The 20218-nt window shown below is 41.2% G+C and overlaps 1 protein-coding gene, 2 long non-coding RNA genes and 1 other non-coding gene across 5 annotated transcripts; 1 reads left to right on the forward strand and 3 right to left on the reverse strand.

Annotated features, from left to right (window-relative positions):
- Positions 1 to 1963: 1963 nt before the first annotated feature.
- On the reverse strand, positions 1964 to 3170 carry LOC127375287 (uncharacterized). Its single transcript, XR_007887358.1, has 2 exons — positions 2969 to 3170; positions 1964 to 2237 (listed from the first exon to the last, which is right to left on the reverse strand). It is a non-coding gene; the product is annotated as an uncharacterized LOC127375287 (long non-coding RNA).
- A 503-nt stretch (positions 3171 to 3673) lies between these two features.
- On the forward strand, positions 3674 to 15576 carry LOC127375229 (NLR family CARD domain-containing protein 3). Of its 2 annotated transcripts, XM_051421211.1 has the most exons (12): positions 3675 to 3797; positions 4096 to 4123; positions 4648 to 4695; positions 5372 to 5497; positions 6084 to 6197; positions 6527 to 6605; positions 7032 to 7263; positions 9304 to 11092; positions 11200 to 11373; positions 11648 to 11821; positions 12521 to 12567; positions 14235 to 15576. In XM_051421211.1, exons 2-12 carry the CDS (start codon positions 4116 to 4118, stop codon positions 14801 to 14803), a joined length of 3360 nt encoding a protein of 1119 aa, XP_051277171.1. In that variant the 5' UTR covers positions 3675 to 3797; positions 4096 to 4115; the 3' UTR covers positions 14804 to 15576. The 2 variants fall into 2 exon arrangements, with proteins under 2 accessions (XP_051277172.1, XP_051277171.1); XM_051421212.1 differs by lacking the exon at positions 11200 to 11373 and having other exon boundaries at positions 3674 to 3797.
- An 803-nt stretch (positions 15577 to 16379) lies between these two features.
- On the reverse strand, positions 16380 to 19497 carry LOC127375278 (uncharacterized). Its single transcript, XR_007887343.1, has 5 exons — positions 19397 to 19497; positions 18105 to 18196; positions 17136 to 17197; positions 16889 to 16947; positions 16380 to 16632 (listed from the first exon to the last, which is right to left on the reverse strand). It is a non-coding gene; the product is annotated as an uncharacterized LOC127375278 (long non-coding RNA).
- Positions 17813 to 18012, reverse strand: LOC127375314 (small nucleolar RNA SNORA74). The gene has a single exon (XR_007887371.1). It is a non-coding gene; the product is annotated as a small nucleolar RNA SNORA74 (small nucleolar RNA).
- Positions 19498 to 20218: the final 721 nt, after the last annotated feature.

Below are 20218 nucleotides of genomic sequence, written 5' to 3' on the forward strand. Positions count from 1 at the left end.
ACCGTCAATATTTATTCAATAACTGCTTCTAAACCAAAAACTTCACCAGCGGACATGTTAGAGCGGGAGTCTGACCTGAAATCACAGAGAAATGAACAACATCAACAATCAGGATTACAGCTTTCTGTGACGTTTTCCTCAAGTAAATACTGCTATATTAACTACATATACATACATATAACTAAAAATATATATATATATTAATATATATATATTAAAATTTATCTATCACATAATGTTAGTGTTTATACCTTAACTATGAGAACCAACACTGTGTTTTATGCCTGTCTTTACAGGTACAGCAGTGAGCAGTGACCTACAGTCTATACAGCCCAGTGAAGTTAAACATATTATATATTACATAATATTAACAACATTAGTCAAGCAGTTGTTTCTAGTGAAGAAACAGCCAGTAAATGTACCAAAGTAATCAGAGTAATAGTATAATGATTACTGTAACCTCCCATCTGTTATATTCTTTATACACATTAGTTTACTGAGACCATGGAAACAGAAACCTGGAATACTTTATCCTGTACAACATGTCAACATAACTGAAGGAATTACTCATCTAATAAAGTAACTTGTTCATGTGGTTTAAAAACTGCCAAGTAACCAACTGTTAACTGTACTGTATCCATATTTCATAGTCTGATATTTTAACTTGAAAGTATTATTACCAAAGTTAACCTTCAGATATTTGTAAAAGCTGCAATTATGTTTTACGTTTCAGGGCTCAAGAGTGCAACCAATTTGGTCGCACATGCGACCAAAATTTTTAAGAGTGCGACTAATAATTTTTCTAGGTCGCACTGGTGCACCTGACGCTGCCCGAATGAAAACATAAATTTATTTCGCAAGCACATCATCTCTCTGTGTTCTCCTGTGACCGAACTCACACACTCATGGTAGGATCATATCCATATCGTGTTCTAAACCAATAAGAGACAGAGCTCGAGCGGGTCTTTGCCTCTGATTGGCTGTGGTCCTGTTCACCGCGCTAAATTGTGTGTGTTTAAAAAATTGCCGAGCCCCGGTCCTTCGGCGACAGCATCAGACTCGGAACCAGAGGAGGAGATAACCGAGTCTGGGATAGAGCCCGGCTCCGAGACCCAAATTAAAAAGGTCAAAATATATTCCTTCAGACAGGACTGGCTGAAACTATTTCCCTGGCTGAGGTTCAACAAAGGATGTAACGCAATGCACTGCGTGTACTGTCAGGGGTACGGTCAGAATATGGCCGGAAATAGTGCATTCGTGAGCGGGTCAACAAACTTTAAAAAAACATAACATGTCTAAAAAAACACACGATATGCCGTGACAAGTGCGTAGAGAAAGTGGCCCCTCTCCCAGCTGCATTTCAGCGGCAGGTAGTAGTAATCAGGTCCTCTTTAATTTGTAAATGTTTTATTTTGCTTAGTGTTTTAGTTTGAAATATTCCATTTCAGTTCAGTGAAGCACTTTAAACACTTTATTTTCTTTTTATATATAATTGTGCTTCAAATAAAGACAAGCATTTCTCTACACCTTATTCTTGTTTAAAAATCATTCACATTATATGAAAGTTTTGGAGAGCAATAAAAAGGTGACCTTATGGCGTTAAAGGCAACGCAATGAAAAATTTGGGTGCACCTACATTTTGTGCTGGTGCACCTAAAAAAAAAAGTTAGGCGCACCAGTGCAACCAATGCAAAAAGTTAGTCTGGAACCCTGCGTTTTATTTGATATATTATGATGTCATTTATCTTCCAACATAATAAAGTTTGAATGTGAGACAGTAATGTATTGTGTTGCTTACAGTCATTTACTACAGGTTTAAATTTCACATTTCCATATTGATAGATGTTACACGAACCAGGGTTTCAACTCTTTTACATGCAGGAAATCTTCATAACCTCTGTGAAATAACATGTTATTTCTATAAAACCACACTTATTACTGAATTTAAAAATGACCAAAACTCTTCTTAAAAGTAAAACACTTTATTTATGTTTCATTCATATTCTAGTGACACATGTTGTAAGTAACAAAGCTCTAACTTTTTTGGAAAGTGTGCAGATCGTGTCCTTCATCAAGGTATCTTAGGTTTCTAGTATATTGAAGTGTGAGCTGGTAATGGAGCTCTGCAGTCAGTGTTCATCTTCATCAGTCTTCCTTTGGATACCCAGACTGTCCTGATGCTGCAGCTGTCTCTGTCCTCTGATGAGTCCAGGAACACCTGAGCTTCCTCAGGTCACCTGTAAAACAAGGCAGATTCAGTGTTAATTGTAAGGCAGCATATAATATACAGTATAATATAATATACAGTATAATATAATACAGTAATATTAACATACAAGTACAACAGCTCATTGTGGCTCACAGTAGTCCTATGTTATAAAATAAAATAATAAAGTAGTGTCTCAGGTGGGTCCCTGGTTGCAGCTAACTGTAGTGATGTGTTGTTGAAACAGTCTGAGGTTACCAACACAATGTCTATCTAATGGCAGCAGATACACACACAGGACATTTACTGACTGTAACTGATGTTGTGACAAGTTGCCGGTGCAATAACAGACATTTAGCAGTGAGCCTCAGTGTTGTTTATAATACAAGAGGAGATGATATGAGTATGAGATGTTACACTGGACCTGCACTTATATCTTCAGTAATACCAGTACTGCAGTAACACAAAATATATGGATCAGTAAACTTTTATTAGTCGCGGTTTGACTCCACAAAAAGAGCCTAGTGAGCATCAAAGTTACACAATAATACTAAACTGATGAATCCCTGCACTTTGACTATTTCTCTCTCACAGTAGCTCTATCCTGAACTCCGGTGCACGTTGAGCAAGTTAATTTACACACTGTAACACACACACACACACACACACACACACACACACACACACACACACACACACACACACACACACACACACACCTGAACGAAGCAGAAGTACAACAACATGAAGTGGTTCACACACCTTCCGGTTTTTCTGACTCTAGTCGGACATTGCCCTCAAAACTAATTGACACAAATTTACATATGTAAATTTGTGTCTGGCTGTGCAGCCAATGACTGAACAGTTTGTCTGCTGAAGCCTTTGCCCAGACATTAGGCTGCAGGCTGCAGGCTGCAGGAGGCAGGCTGGGCTGCTGGCTGGGCTGCTGGCTGGGCTCCCTTGTTCTCCGCTAGCTTGCATTTTATAGTAACAATGGCGGAGGTCCGATAGTCAACAGGAAGTAAAGTGAGGTGGGTGGCAACAGGCAGAGCAGATGACGTCAAAAACTCTGAACCTGCGTGATTTCTCTCCTGTATTCTGACTGAGGCAGCCCACAAAAACATGACTGAGTCATTTTTCTTCACACTTTGCCTGCTGATAGGCCCTCCAGAGTCCCAAATGTACATAATCAAATGATTAAAAAGTTGGTTTTGCATAATATGTCCCCTGTTATTGTACAGCCCTACATAGAACTGGGTCATATGTGATCAAGTTCCTCTGTATGCTGTGTAGCATATTACTCTTTACCTCTCTGTATATAATGTTGTCCAATTAAAGCCATAATAGACTCTCAGTGAAACTGCTCCACCGCTCTACCTTGGTCACAGATGTGGTTTCTACTTGCAGGTTTAGACCAGTCAGACTGCATGCCTTGATAGCACAGTATGATAGTGTGGCAGCAGCCATACACAGTACAGATAAAGTTAAGCAATGTCTACTCATTTCCTGACTATGGTGTGTGTGTAGGACTTCCTCCATACAGACCAGAAGTGAGCTGCTGGAGTGACGGACATTTACGGGAATCTGTTCAGTAAGTGTAACTGATCATTAAAGACCTGTTTACTGGTCTGTTTATATAGTATCAGCCTCACATTTAATAACTGGTGAATATTTAATTAGAGCTTTCTTCATCCATGTAAATAATTTGATCTTATTTGAGTATATTGATTATTTAAAGTAACAGTTTTAAAAGTGTTCCAATATGAGAATAGAAAGTGTTACACTATAAGACCAGCAGATTATTGGTTCATTATGCAATCAATTCATGTGTACAGTTCAGTATGATGATACTGATCTCTGTCCCTCTTTTTTTATATTGTTTTTAACAGAGTGGCAGCAGGTTTCCAACATGGACAGGTACTGTAGTCAACACTTTACATTACTTACCTGTTGAATTAACTGATTGAACTGTTTACGATGCTTTACTTAATGTGCCTGTCCACACTAACAGCGTGGCTCTGTATGTCACTGTTGGGTGGTCAGTCGGTCGGCCACTGAAATATTGACACTCGCAAATGTTGCATGGACCAGCACTCAAGAGATTGTGCAAAACTACTGACAATCAAGGGTGTTTCATCACGATACGATACTGTATAGATTCTTAGGACAATATCACAAAGTCTGCCGCCATATGATGCTGATATGATTTGGGGCCCTGCGATCTAAAAAGGCAACTAAAAAAAGCAAGAGCAAAAATTATTTGAAATTTTTATTGCTGAATTCTTCCAGACATTTGTTTTATCTCATAATGCCATTGTTTGCATATGGCACAAAATTCCACACAATATAAAGATGACAATATAAATCGATGTTTTCACTTTGTATCAATATATTGGATTGTTGAAGATCGATGTATGGTTATACCTCTACTCCTTGTCAAGGGATCCACCTCTTACATTCAAAGATGGACACTGTCCTCCTCAAACAAAGTAAGCTTAACCCATTAATGACTATGGACTACAGTATATTAAGTATGTTAAGGAGGAGCCTCACAGAGGTGGAAACACTCAATTTGCTGTACAAACTGTCAAAACATGTCATGCACATGAGAATATGTAAATTTATTATGCTTCAATCGGTAGACAATATAGATTTTCTTTTAAAAAAGCAAAAAAGATCACAAAAATAAGTTTGGATCAAAGCACATATTCTTGAAACTGAGGTTGTTCTGAATCCAGTGGAAGGATTTGATATAACACCTTATAGTTTCTGAGATACAGCCACTTCTGTATCCTACAGTATTTAGTTAGGGTTAGGGTTAGGGCTCATTTTATCCCACAGGAATGCAATATGAAATGTTCTCCACAATAGCAATACTGGACCATGGAAAAACAAAAGAGAATATTTTTCTTAATGTATATGTATTGTAACAATCCAGAATAGCTGCTTAGCTGTGGACATGAATGGGTTAAAATAGTTTTAAGTATGCATATAGTTTTCAGCAGGATTCTTCAGACATGTTGACTTGCCATTACAGCCAAAGCAATGTTGTAACTAATATCATTAATAATGGCTCCAAGCCCTCTAGAAAAGTGAAAGAAACTCATTAGACAAAGCCCTCAGCAGAACTACTGTGTCCATTCTCACCTCTGTCTATATGTGCAGGATCCATGAGGAGAGACCAGACTCCCCTGAAACCCGCTGTGCATCCAGCGATGAGAGTTATGAAAGTGACCACTCAAGGGATCCACCTCTTACATTCAAAGATGGACACTGTCCTCCTGAAATGAAGTAAGATGTTAATAACATTAAATAAGGATGTAACGATACACTCGTCTCACACTCGTTATCCTTTCTTTTCTTTTCATGTGTTTTTTATTTCAATAACATTAGAACTTTAAGTATTATGACTTAATTCTTGAAATCTTGCAGCAAATACTGCAACAAGTCTTTATACGTAAACAAAAACATAGACCCTAAAATCTAAAATGATCATACAATGACTCAGATTTTCAGATTTTATTAAACTCCAAAAGTGTCATTACATTACATTACATTCACTTAGATGATACTTTTGCTGAGCTATTTATATATAGAGCCAAAATTGGGAGCATATCCCTTTTAAACAAATAATTAATGCATGTTCAGTGTTATAGCAGTTAAGTTATTGTTTAGGAATGAGACATAAGTAACTGGACTGTTGAGTTGTAGTCTGAAGAGGTGGGTTCCTGTCCTGCAGAGAAGAGCCTGCCAACCAGATTTTGAACAATATGGCATTCTTAACTTTCTAGTTGGATATTGTCTTGGTTATCCAGCCACTCCTGTGGATGGACCATGTTAATTTCCTGTCCTGGTGATGTTCCTCTATGTCTGTCAGGATCCATGAAGAGAGACAAGAGTCCATTGAAACCAGCTGTGTGTCCATGAAGAGTGACCAGTCAAGAGAACCTCCTCTTGTATTCAAAGATGGATGCTCTTTTCCTGAAATGAAGTATAAATAATAAAACTGATACTGCATTCACTGATGTTCTCTTATCCCATTTAAGGTGTGTGTAGGGTAGTGTGTAGGATTTAGTGCCATCTAGTAGTAAAGTTGCAGACTTTTACGCGTACATTCAGTGGAGTTTTTTTTTATAAAGATCTAAAGCAGCCTCAGTGTTAGTACCCAGCCAGCATTTGTATGTGGGGCCCAAATATACATGTTGGCTGGGTAGTTTAATGCTGTGTATTATTCTGTAAGGAATGGATCATGGGTAAAATTGAGCTAGAATACATACCATTGGCTAATACTACATGCTTTACTCCATGTGTACTCCACAGAACTGACCAGACGAGGTCTGAGGATCCCACTGATGACTCTGCCCGAATGCACAAATCTGACCTGGACTCCATATTTATGGTGTGTAAACAGATGACAGTGGATTTTACTACAATTAAATATGAAAACAAATCTGATTACAAGAATGCCACACCCACACCAGTTAGACCAGTCAGTTGAAATTTAATCTTGGCTGTGTTGACAACTAGGTGAGGGGAGGACCTAAGTCTTTTTCCATTGAAAAACTTCCTCCAGCTATACCCTGGGCAACCCTAGTCACTCCCAGAACAGCTGGGAGACATGCTAAAAAATAAAACCCCCAAAGAGATATCAGAAAGAACCTCACCCAAAAAAGGGAGAGGGCTCACTCCTGCAGTGAGGTCAGAGAATCACGTTTGCTGGGTTACCTCCTATAACCTGCACCTGGTCTCATTACCTGCGTGGTGAAGGGTAGGGGTTAGGTTCAATACAACAGATTGTTCAATGAGTGTAATGTTGTTCCCCCAGGTGCTTGAAGAGAACATTGTCACTTTTGTGAAGAATGAGCTGAAGAAATTTAAAAGGGTTCTGACTCCAGATGACCCAAAATGTTTGGAGAAAAAGAGGGAGGATGAGGATGTGATCGATACTGAGGAGGAGGAGGAGCACAGAAGGAGGAGCAGAGAGGCTTTTCTGAAGATCACACTGAACTTCCTGAGGAGAATGAAGCAGGATGTGCTGGCTGACTGTCTGCAGAACAGTAAGAGGCTTTGTACAAGTTTGAAATTTGACCAAAGAAAAAATTTCCAAAATGTATTTTTTCAGGGGAGGTACACATGCTATATGCTACACCCAGACAGGGTTCGACAGCACGTTATCTAATCTCATTCCATTAACAAATTTGTTTATCCAGTCATAATGTTTTGATAAAAATCCCTACTAGAGGTGCTGGTGCAGAACTATCAAAGTAGTAACTTCAGATAGTGATATGATGTATCAAGTTTTACAAGGTGATTCAAACTCCTGGAATTGGTGTGATTAGTGACATCATTTCACTCACTCAGTCGCCAGTCATTTGTTCAGACAGACAGTACTCCCAAAACTGTACAGTGGTGGTACATAGTGGTGTTTGCCTTCAAATGATTTTAGTCAGTGACGGCTGGTGGAGATTTTGGGTGGGTGGGCTAACAAATGCATTACACTCGTCAACACATCACACAGCAGCAACAGCGGCTGCAGCTGTGTCCGCATCTGGATGTGGCTGATTGTCATCTGTGGTCAGCAGTTCAGATATGAAGCACGAAACATTCTCCAGGCCCTGTCTTTGCAACCTGTGTGTTTGACAGGTGATCGGCTGATTGACTGTCTAAAAAAGAGAACTGGTCCCCGCTGGAGTGAAGTGGGAGATTAATCGGACCCCCACAGGGCAAGCTTGTGTCCCCACTAAATGCAATACAGTCCACAGTCCGTGATAGTGAATGTCTGTGTTTACCAGCTCGTTGTGTCTCTGTACAGCGGTGCGGTGACCCTCATTTAGCTGACGGGCGATGTTCACTTTACCCAGCAATGACAACTTTACGCTATTTCCAATGTGGCTCGTGCTGCATTCATGTTTCCCAATTTTGTCGGATAAATATTTTAAATCCACAATTCCTTGTTGGGTCCAAGCCGTGTCCCCTCCAAACAGCAAACATGGAACCAGAAAAATGAATTCCTAGCTACACTTGCTGTTAGCCAGTCCGTTCGCTGAAACCACGTAACACAAAACTAAGATTTTGTCGTTTGTCCTTTTGTGTTATTTGAACATCATTTGGATGATGTGTTCCCAATCTCTGTAATTCCAATTTTTCCTCCAAAGAAGAAAGAAAATTGATTAGAAAGTAAATAATCCACCTTGTTCATGTTCATGCTAACGCCCGCCATACTACGAACTAGCCTCACTGTACTGTGGCTACTGTGATTGGTCGATGGTCACTGTACTGTAGCTACTGCGCTGTGATTGGTCGAAGGTCAGCCTTTGGGCTAAATTCATTCAGCCCAAAGGCTGGACACCTGTCAATCAAATCAATCAAAAGTCAATGGAAGCTTAGCTACTAAGCTTGGGCTTAATAAATTTAGCCCATTCACAGGAAAAAACCCAAGATATATCATATATCCTGGGTTTTTCTGTCACTTTTTTTGTGCTGTTGCTGCTCTAGGTTCTACCAAAATTCAAAACAATATGTTCTAAGGTTTTTAATAATAGTTTTTCATCTTTAATGTAAAAGAGGGGGGGGGGGCTTAGCCCTGTTAGCCCATATATACCAGCCGCCCCCGATTATAGTACAGACACTGGATTTGCAGAGAGCACAGCAACGAAAAGACAGCCAAAAGTTCCCTCTGAGTCTTCGGTCAGTTTACTGACATATTAACAATAATTAGCTACAGTTAATATAATCTGCTGTCACTGACATTTGTCATTTTAATCAGCAAAAACAATGGTTAGTGCTGGCTAAAAACAAACAAACAAAAAAAAAAACACACTCTTTCTTACGTTGGTCTTTGCCAGGATAGAGATTTGGTCAAGTCTGAGCTTCGTAAATCCAAGTATTTTCCAAATGGTAACTGGATCCGAAATGGAACCAGCTATCAGAACAACATAAGTACACACTGCTACACCTCATTCACTCAAATGTTTATGAGACTGTAGGGGTAGCATGCTACACACATTTGTTCAGTATAGTAAAATATATCAAATCACCTGAAAAATATGTTGCTGTTCTCACTTGATGATCCACTTTTATGTGTTGTCATCATTCAGAGTCTCCGGTAGCATGCCAGCTTAAACTCAAATCTAACATGAAGGAGAGGTTTCAGTGTTTGTTTGAGGGGATTACCAAAGCAGGAAACCCAACACTCCTGAATGAGGTCTACACAGAGCTCCATATCACAGAGGGAGGGACTGGAGAGATCAATAATGAACATGAGGTCAGACAGATTGAAACAGCATCCAGGAAATCAGCAAGACCCGAAACAACAATTAAATGTGACAGAATCTTCAAACCTGGAAGAGATTTCCAAATCAGAACTGTGATTACAAAGGGAGTGGCTGGCATTGGGAAAACAGTCTTAACACACAAGTTTGTGCTGGACTGGGCTGAAGACAAAGCCCACCAAAATATACAGTTCACATTTCCGATCACTTTCCGAGAGCTGAATTTGCTGAAACAGAAAAAGTACAGTCTGGTACAACTCATCCATCACCTCTTTAATGAAACCAAAGAAGCAGGAATCTGCAGGTTTGAAGAGTTCCAGGTCGTGTTCATCTTTGACGGTCTGGATGAGTGTCGACTTCCTCTGGACTTCCACAACACTGAGATCCTGACTGATGTTACAGAGTCCACCTCAGTGGATGTGCTGCTGACAAACCTCATCAGGGGGAAACTGCTTCCTTCTGCGCTCCTCTGGATAACAACACGACCTGCAGCAGCCAATCAGATCCCTCCTGAGTGTGTTGACATGGTGACAGAGATCAGAGGGTTCACTGACCCACATAAGGAGGAGTACTTCAGGAAGAGATTCAGAGATGAGGAGCAGGCCAGCAGAATCATCTCCCACATCAAGACAACACAAAGCCTCCACACCATGTGCCAAATCCCAGTCTTCTGTTGGATCACTGCTACAGTTCTGGAGGATGTGATGAAAACCAGGGAGGGAGGAGAGCTGCCCAAGACCCTGACTGAGATGTACATCCACTTCCTGGTGGTTCAAACCAAACGGAGCAATGTAAAGTATCATGGAGGAGCTGAGACAGATCCACACTGGAATCCACACAGCAGGGACATGATTCTGTCTCTTGGAAAACTGGCTTTTGAGCAGCTTCAGAAAGGCAACCTGATCTTCTATGAATCAGACCTGACAGAGTGTGGCATTGATATCAGAGCAGCCTCAGTTTACTCAGGAGTGTTCACACAGATCTTTAAAGAAGAGCGAGGGCTGTACCAGGAGAACGTGTTCTGCTTTGTCCATCTGACCATTCAAGAATTCCTGGCTGCTCTTTATCTTGATTTGATGTTCATCAACTCTGGAATAAGTCTTCTGGCAGAGGACAAATCAACCCCCCAGACATCTCAACTTTTAAGCAACACATCTAAGCTCTTCTACCAGAGTGCTGTGGACAAGGCTTTACAGAGTCCAAATGGACACCTCGACCTGTTCCTCCGATTCCTTCTGGGCCTATCTCTGGAGATCAATCAGAATCTCCTACGAGGCCTGCGGACACAGACAGGAAGTAACTCTCAAACCAGCCAGGAAACAGCCGAGTATGTCAAGGAGAAAATCAGGGAGAATCCCTCTCCAGAGAAAAGCATCAACCTGTTCCACTGTCTGAATGAGCTGAAGGATCATTCTCTAGTGGAGGAGATTCAACACTATTTGAGTTCTGGAAGACTCCCTGTAGAGGAACCCTCTCCTGCTCAGTGGTCGGCTCTGGTCTTCATCTTGCTGTCATCTGAAGATGACCTGGACGTGTTTGACCTGAAGAAATATTCTTCATCGGAAAAGGCTCTTCTGAGGCTCTTGCCAGTGGTCAAAGCTTCCAAAGAATCTGTGTATGTAGATTTAATAGATTTCTTCAGATATACTTTATAACCTTTATCATTGCAAAATAAATGTAATGTATTTTATTTTTATTTTTTTATCTTTCTTGCATCTTTAGACTGAGTGGCTGTAGCCTGACAGAGAGAAGCTGTGAAGCTCTGGCAACAGTTCTCAGCTCTGAGTCCTCCTGTCTGAGAGAGCTGGACCTGAGAAACAATGACCTGCAGGATTCAGGGGTGAAGCTGCTCTCTGTTGGACTGAAGAATCCAAACTGTAGACTGGAGACTCTCAGGTTAGGATTCATCAACCTTTCCAACAGATCTGAATTTAGTCAGTTAACAAAAGACTAACCTTTGATGGATTTCCTGTGCTTTGGCAGTAGGTTCCAGCATCTCTAAGTTATTTTTCACGAGGGTCTTTTTTCTTTTGTCTACTGACTGCCTTTCTTATTAAACCCTAACATATTAGAACTGTATTTTAAATATTCTACTAAAGAAATGTCTCAAATAAAAACACAAAACCAACAACTTTCTGTTGACAACACAGTTTTTCCTTTGTGTTTGCAGGCTTTCGGGCTGTCTGATCACAGATGAAGGCTGTGTATCTCTGGCCTCGGCTCTGAGCTCCAACCCCTCCCATCTGAGAGAGCTGGACCTGAGCTACAACCATCCAGGAGACTTGGGATTGAAACTGCTTTCTGCTGGACTGAGGGATCCACACTGGGGACTTGATACTCTTAGGTATGGAAAGCCTGCCAAAGTTGGGAACCAGGTTCTCCATTAAATTGTCTACCTGATTCTTGTGCAACGTCACATCATGTGGGATGGAAGGTAGCAATGTGAATGGTTCCCTCGGGTACAACTTGCAGACTTTGTTGTCGCGATCCTATTTGTAATTTTCATAGACAGAATCTCCAGGCACAGCCGGGTGTGAGTTGTCCAGTATTGTGGCCTCAGGACTATGTCTGTGGTCTTTGTGGATGGTGTGGTTCTGGTGGTATTATCAGACTGTGACCTCCAGTGCATACTGAGGCAGTATGCAGCCGAGTGTGAGGCAGCAGGGTTGAAAGTTAGTGCCAATTCTGAGACCATGATACTGGTGGATTTCTTCCTTAAGTTGAGAATGAGTCCTCTGCCCCAAGTGAGAGGAGTTTGAGAATGTTGGGATCTTATTCATAATGGATCGGTGCCATGTCGGCAGTAATGCAAACCCTGTACTGGACTATGAGCGAGCTGAGCCTGAAGGTGAAGCTCACAATGGACCTTTTTCACAGCAGCCATTTTGACATGATAGGGTAAACACAGGCATTACCAATTATACTAATTAAGGTCCTCTACTTACTACCCCACTATTTCATGTCAAAATGGTTTCTGTGAAAAACAGGTTTCACTTATGAACATAATTTGTAGGTCTGACCTTGTCTATCCCCTTCCTTCCAGGGTTGACCATGGAGGAGAACAATGGCTGAAACCAGGCCTGAGGAAATGTAAGTGAACTTTTAGTTATATTCCTGACAACAAAGCAGTGCACATAAAATACCTTTGATATTAATTTATGGAGAATGCAGGAAGTGCAGCTTGTCAAAACAATTTACATTTTTTCAATTCAATTTTATTTGTATAGCGCCAATTCATAACAGAAGTTATTTCAGGACACTTTTCAAATAGAGCAGGTCTAGACCGAACTCTTTATAACATTATTTACACAGACCCAACAGTACCACCATGAGCAAGCACTTGGCGTCAAGGGCAAGGAAAAACGGCCTGTTAAAAGGCAGAAACCTAGGACAGACCCCGGCTCTAGGTGGGTGGTCGTCTGTCTCGACCAGTTGGGGTGAGAGAGAGAGAGAGAGAGAGAGAGAGAGAGACAGACAGACAGACAGACAGACAGACAGACAGGTGCACAGCAACAACAGTATTGGCAATGGCAATTTAGCAGGACCATGGCAGGAGGCTCCACCAGGATCCATGAGAACCTGCGAGACGAGAAAGCACAAGAAGTGAAGAAGTGAAGTTAGTAACATGAATTAATGGGACATGAATGAGTGCAGAAAGAGAGAGGAAGAGAGGAGCTCAGTGCACCATGGGAAATCCCCCGATAGTCTAGGTCTATAGCAGCATAACTAAGGGATGGTTCAGGACTCACCTGATCCAGCCCTAACTATAAGCTTTATCAAAGAGGAATGTCTTAAGCCTACTCTTGAATGTGGTGAGGGTGTCTGCCTCCCGAACCACAACTGGAAGCTGGTTCCACAGGAGAGGAGCTTGGTAACTGAAGGCTCTGGCTCCTGTTCTACTTTTAGAGACTATAGGAACCACAAGTAGCCCAGCATTCAGAGAACATAGTGTTCTAGAGGGGTAATAGGGTACTATGAGCAGTGCCTTTTTATTCACAAAATGCCCGTTAAGTGTCATGCAAGTACATTTGCCCCAAAGTGCCACAAATGAATTATAGCAATTAAACTTGCTATGCAGCTACTGTACTGCTGCTGAATGTATTATAGGGTTTGTGGAATCTTTAACTTCCACTTGGCAAAACGGAGTTTTAAAGTTGCAGTAGGTAACTTTTATAAAAATACCTTTTTGTCATATTTGCTGAAGCTTTCACTATATCCTGACAGTAGTACATGAGACAGATAATCTGTGGGAAAAAAATCTGATTCCCATGGTCCATCCTTGTGCTCCTAAAGGCATTAGCAAGAAACCACCTGGCCTGGAGGAAAACAACCAATCAGAGCTGAGAACGTTATAAAGACAGTTTGGGTTCTCAGCTCAGGGTTCCAAAGTAGCTTCCACACCCTGGGAATGAGACTCAACCATCAACTATCTTCAGTATCAGTTCCGATTTGTTGTTTTTGTCGAGGCCCCATGGACCTTGCAAATGCCATTAGGAGCACTAGGAGGAGTCAGAGGAACCTGATTTTCCCACAGATTATCTGTCTCGTGTAATACTGTCAGGATATAGTGAAAGTTTCAGCAAAAATGACAAAAAGGTATTTTTATAAAAGTTACCTACTGCAGCTTTAAAATTGGTAATTTGGTGCCTTTTATCAAAATGCCCCAGAAGTCATCTTTATTTTTTGTTTCTTTCTTGTCTTTGTTTTAACTCTATACTTTATATTACAGTGCTGTATTGTCTTATTCTGTCCATCAGATGCCTGTGAACTCACACTGGATCCAAATACAGCAAACACAAATGTTTTCCTCTCTGAAGAAAACCGGAAAGCAGAAACAGTGAGAGAGACGCTGCCATATCCCAATCACCCTGACAGATTTGACTTTTTATATGCAGTAATGTGTGCTAATGGTTTGACTGGTCGCTGTTACTGGGAGGTAGAGAGGGAGGGATGGCTTTCTATAGGAGTGACTTACAGAGGAATCAGTAGGAAAGGAGATGACAATGACTGCAGGTTAGGAAGGAACGACAAGTCCTGGGCTCTGTTTGTGTCTGTTGATCTCTTCTCTGCCTGGCACAATGACAGATCAAAAACTATCTGTATCCCACCATACACTCTCCCACAGAAAGTAGCAGTGTATCTGGACTGGCATGCTGGCACTCTGTCTTTCTTCAGAGTCATTTCTGACACACTGATCCACCTCCATACCTTCCACTGTACCTTCACTGAACCCGTCTACCCTGCATTTGGCTTTAGGTTTGGATCCGCAGTCTCTCTGTGTCAGTTGTCAGAGGACGAGTCAGCCTCTGGAAACACAAAAACCTAAATAAACGAGTAGAGAAACATAATAAATGCAGCTGCTTCTATATAGGGTACAAACATGGATGCATAAGGCTATGGTGCACAAGCCTAGGGGCACAAGGGGGTTCCTCTGTTTGAAGTGATTAAAATGTCTAATTGGGGAGGCAATCAGACAGAAAAACAAATAGATACGACTAAAAAGGGACGCAAATTGACTAAAAAGAGCAATAAAATAACCAGGCAAAACAATGACAAAGAGAAGGAAACAATGATAGATTGACTCAAAACAACTAAAGAGATGTAAACAATCACAAATTGACTCAAAACAACTCTCACTATATCCGGACAGTAATACATGAGACAGATAATCTGTGAAAAAATCAAATGCCTAATGATAAAAATCAAACAACAGGCATCATTTTCTTTAATGAATCCTGCTAGTTGTTCTTTGTGATTTATTTCAGTAAACAGAGTGAGGAAGGGACAGGCTGGGGTTTGTGCTGTTAATGTGATATCACTCTTGTACAGCAGCCAGTGTGCATGAAGATTTCAGTGACTAGACTTTATATGAATGCTTTGCTTTAATGGTCACAAATTAGTGACTGGAATGTTTGGCTAACACTTATCACAACCTTTTTTCTTTATTAGTAACAGCCTGCATGGCAACTGTAATTCAAGTATGTAACTGAAGATATTCTATATATTTTAAAGTAATTGTATTCATTCAAAACCTGTTTCTCTGTGCCATAGAGCTCCATTGTTATTCTAAAACTATTAAAAACAGGTCATTGAGCCACACTGTTGCACCACATTCCTTCATTACCATGATCCCAGTTTATTTGGATTCAATCATACACGGTCCTGCTGCCCCGAATATTCACTAGAGGAGTGGTTACCAACCTTGGGATCAGCAAAGCTTTACAGGGAGTCGCTGTACCTTTCTGATTTTAAAGGGTGTAAAAACAACCCTAAAACGTACAGTGGGCCTATATCTGCACATTTCAGAGCTCAAAGAAGTCTTCTGATAAACAGTCTTGTCCTGGATTAGAACTATTGCCAAGTACCAGGGAGACAAAAACACTGAATGTCAAATAAGCCTTTTACATGATTGTTAAAAGCAAAATACATAGTATTAAGAAAATCCTAAAAATACCAGAAAAACTCCTGTAATCCAATAATAGGAAATCTGCTCAAAACTCATCTTCACTTCCTGCATTCATTGTAGTGTCTGTTTTGAATAGAATATGAAATATCCACAAAATATCAGGTCATCAGCTTCTCCTTGAAGTGTCCTTTAAGGGAAAGGGTTGGAAACCAATGCACCAGATGTAGATTAATCCACCAATTAAAGTAATCCTTAGCTAATACCATTTCCTCCTGTTTTCATACGTCACTCATTTACCAGCTGTCCACGAAATCAGAAACCAGTCATTTTACATCTTCAGTAGGAACCTTCCCCATCCTCAGAAGGTATTGTCAGACATGGCTTTGGTCCAATAATGGTAGTTATTGTAAATAAAGTACACATTCAATTACAAATTTTTTCTTCAGGGCTTTATTTAACTCAGTTAATGTGTTACCAATGACAAATCACTAATGCGGATGATCAAGGTGACGCAAGATCACTTTTTATATACACATTTCTTCTTCATTCAGACCAGATTTTATATTCATTAAGGCTGACATCATTTCATGTAGATATCAGTGATGACTTCAGGACATTATCCAACAAAATGTACAGAAGTTCTATTTACAGCCTCAACCTCAGTCAGGTTGAGTAGACAGGGCTTAAACATGACCATCAGCAGCACAGCACGTTGACTGAACAGGAACTTCTCCACTCATTCAGCCAGCCTGGCAGGAAACAAAGCACAGGAGTTAGCAGACAGCTCGTGCTCAAGTCTAGTATGAAGACTACTAAAAGCAGCATGTTTCAGGTCTTCAGTCAGGTTCTGGTAAATGGTTTTTACTTAACCTGTGCCAAGTCCTGAGGTTTTTCTCCCAATACAGAGATTCCCCAGCAGAGAGGTGGTCTCTGCCACGGTAGTACATGATTGGGTTTCATTGTCTCTACACTACATACAGAATACTGACAGACTAGCAAACACACCTGAGGGTGAGACTCAGTCCCTTGTTTTGCCCCGTGCAGGCCAGTTGCTCCACATGCACCTGGAGAGAAATAAAGAGAAGTTGGTGCAACCAGAACCACACTGACCACTGCTGACAGCCAGCTGCTATGCTCAGGGATTAAAGTTCACCATGATGTTTGTCTGCATGATGTGTTATATTTTTCATTCATCACAGCATGGAACTCGACTGTTTGAATATAGAAAAGTAACCAGTTCATCCACACTCACCCTCAGTCAGCCTGCAGCGTGACCCGTCAGCTCTGCACTGAGCAGCTCATCAGAGGCTCCTCCTGCAGCACAAGCAAACGTTTAGGTCAGACAAGTTTAAGTTTAGGTAGAGTTTAAAATGCACAAAGCCACAATTGTAGTCATGTCTTTCATAATGCTACACGTGTGAAGAAGCTGCAGTAGACAAATGTTTAAGTCTGACTTTTCTAGAAGCTTGCTCCTCACTGGTGTAAAGTGATCCCTTAGACATCCCTCAACAAGGAACAGCATCACTTAGAACACAAATACAGGCCTGTCGTTCAATTTATAGAAAAGCACACTTATCACAATATTGTAAGAAATCTAAATTTATATTTCCCCCTCTACAAACTGAGCCTAAATGCAACCTTTACCAGTAACCACTGACAATGCAAGCTAAAGCTAGAGGGTTTTCTGGAGTTGGGGTACAGGTTGAACCTGGTGGCAGTGGGAGAGAGTAGAGCTGCAATGATAGTTGATTAATTTTAGTCAAATATTAATTCAATCTTTGAGTATTTTTTTAAAGCATTTTCTGACACTGGATCAGACAACTTGGCAATTATAAAAACAATGGTTAGTTGCAGCCCTGATGGTCAGGCTTACGTAGAGCACAACCCCAACCCAAAAGACTGCATTTGTAAAAGCCTGTGGTGTAACCAAATGTCCGGCCCTGCACTAGGCCTGTCCTGCTGTTGGACCAGGACAGGCCACTCTCGTTGGGCCGCGCTCTGCAGCAGCTCAGAAGCAGCAGACTCTAAAACAGAGCCCACACAGCTGAGACCAGGTACAGAGTCTTCCTCTACCAGCACTGTAACACTGAGCCAGACACACATCGCCGGTCAGCTGACTTAGAGCTGGGGTGGATGGGAAGGAACCACCATGTGGGTTCTGCTACAATAAAGTAGAGCAATCTATCCCTGTCATCTTATTGTTAAAGTTCTGTATATTTACCTTTAGTGCCAAAGGCAAGGCAGGAGGTTGGTAGCCCTATCCCATGGCGGTCGCTCTGCCTTCAAGTGTGTTCAGTCCGGGACCCAGCCTGTCTGAAAGACAACATGATCACCACATTAGTGCAAAATGATTAAATCCTCTCAAACATTAGCAGGGCGGCAATCTACAGTCAGGCTCTGCTGCACGTGGAAGTCTCCTCAAGACCACAAACTGCAGCAGGGACTGTTGCATCAGCAGTGTTGATGGTGGCTGTGCAGTTTACTTCATTCACAGTGACTTCGGAACCAGCTTCAACTAGACAAATACTGCTTATACATACACATGATATAAATACACCAGAGATCCAGATTTCCTTCTTCGATACCTCATGGCATAACAGCACTCAATATTGACTGAGGGTGACCAATCACAAGTGTTCAGCATACTACTTCGCTTCCTAAGCAGCTGTGGCTGGAGGCAACATGCATGAGTCAGCTAGTCTGAAATTTTCCAGTTACCGGTAGTTGGGATTTTAATACCTGCACATATTAATTACATAGTAAGCACTTCACTGAATCATCAAATCGAGAATTGTATACATTTTATCATCTTTAACAAACCAAATTATGTGCATTAATGCAATAATGAGAACTACATAAGAGCCTGTGTATTTGTAGCAACGCTGGATAAATTAAGCCCATTAAAGTTTGTCAATTAGATTTTTTTCCCTACAAATGTGTTTTAGCACCAATGTTTAATTATTCAATAGATATATTTTGAGAATAAAATGCTTAGTCAACAAGTGTCACATTACCGAGTGAATGAGTCTGACCGCCTGGAAGAACGCACGAGGGTGCGTACTGTTAGCATTTCCCGGGTTATGTTAGCTCCATTAGGAGGTCATCTTCTACCCACCAGGAGCGGGAAACACTGACGGTACCACAATGAGCTCCTCTCCCTTTACTCACCGGAGGTTTAATATTTCTCCTCGGCGCTAAGTTTGTGCTCTTTGTGCGGTGTCCTACCGTACACATTGCGCAGTATCGGTCTGTTTCAGCTAGCGGCAGCCCAGTTCTTGCGCTCATGTGCTTGGTGTTCCGCAGAGATCGTATAACTCTGTAACACTGCACGTTAACGATGTCAGGACACTAACTAACACTAACCGCCATTTTGTCCAAAACTACCGTCAGACGTTCACCTCTCAGTGAGCTACCAACTGTTTCACTCTGCAGTGAGGGGTTTACTTCCTTCAGTAACGTGTATGCATCCGCGCTGTTACACCAACACTTGTTAAAAGCAGCTTAAATACACACCTTACGGACCACCGAGCCGGACAGACATCTGCAGAGCATGCTTCCAGCAGACAGAGAGACAGAGCGGAAGTCACGCATACATTTATAAAGCAGTGTGCCGCTGTGCATTGTGGGAAGAGAAGCTCTCCCAGATGTAACTCTATGGAAGCCCATTTCCGCCAAAGCAAGGGGAAAAGCAGATTCTGTAAGTCATTATAATGAGAAGGTTTGATGACTTAGTATCTCAAAATAATTCCTCTTTAAATTATTTTTATCATGATCTGATGTCTGTGTTTTTTAAATCATATTTCAAACAGTAAGCCTCATTGTACGGGCTGATTCTGCTGTTTTTACACTAAATATCTTTAAACTGAACTCATATCAGCTGGATATAGTTTATTAAATCAGCATAAAATTATTTGTCTTTCACTTTACTAACAGAAAACAGTTTCCTCTCTGGAATAAAAGTCCTGAACTCCAGCAGCATGTTGAACACACATCAGAACTCATTCTGCAGCCACCACTGTTGTCAACAATCGTCACCATCAGCATCGCCATCTTCATCATGTTCAGCTGGACCATCCTGCTCTTCATCCTCTGCAGCGCCCTGACTCCTGCGCTCTGCTGTGATTGGCTCACACACTACGCTCAATGGAGCAGCGAGTCTCTGGGTCTCCTCCAGCAAATGGTAAGAACAATGCATATTAAATCTATGTTTAAACTTCCATTTAAACTGATTATTTCATAGATAGAATGCATTGAATGTCCCAGGACAGGTGTGGGATGTGTTAATAATAGTGTATTCGTTTATTCTTTTATAATAAAAACACATGAATGAATAAG

The sequence above is a fragment of the Dicentrarchus labrax genome, unplaced genomic scaffold, assembly GCF_905237075.1.
Source record: "Dicentrarchus labrax unplaced genomic scaffold, dlabrax2021, whole genome shotgun sequence".
Lineage (NCBI taxonomy): Eukaryota > Metazoa > Chordata > Actinopteri > Moronidae > Dicentrarchus > Dicentrarchus labrax.

What these genes read in the sequence shown, in the direction of transcription:
- LOC127375229 (XM_051421211.1), top strand. An exon ending in TGCTCTTTTCCTGAAATGAA is followed by an intron (nt 6,198 to 6,526) that starts GTATAAATAATA and finishes TGTACTCCACAG; the next exon opens with AACTGACCAGACGAGGTCTG. An exon ending in AAAGCTTCCAAAGAATCTGT is followed by an intron (nt 11,093 to 11,199) that starts GTATGTAGATTT and finishes TTGCATCTTTAG; the next exon opens with ACTGAGTGGCTGTAGCCTGA.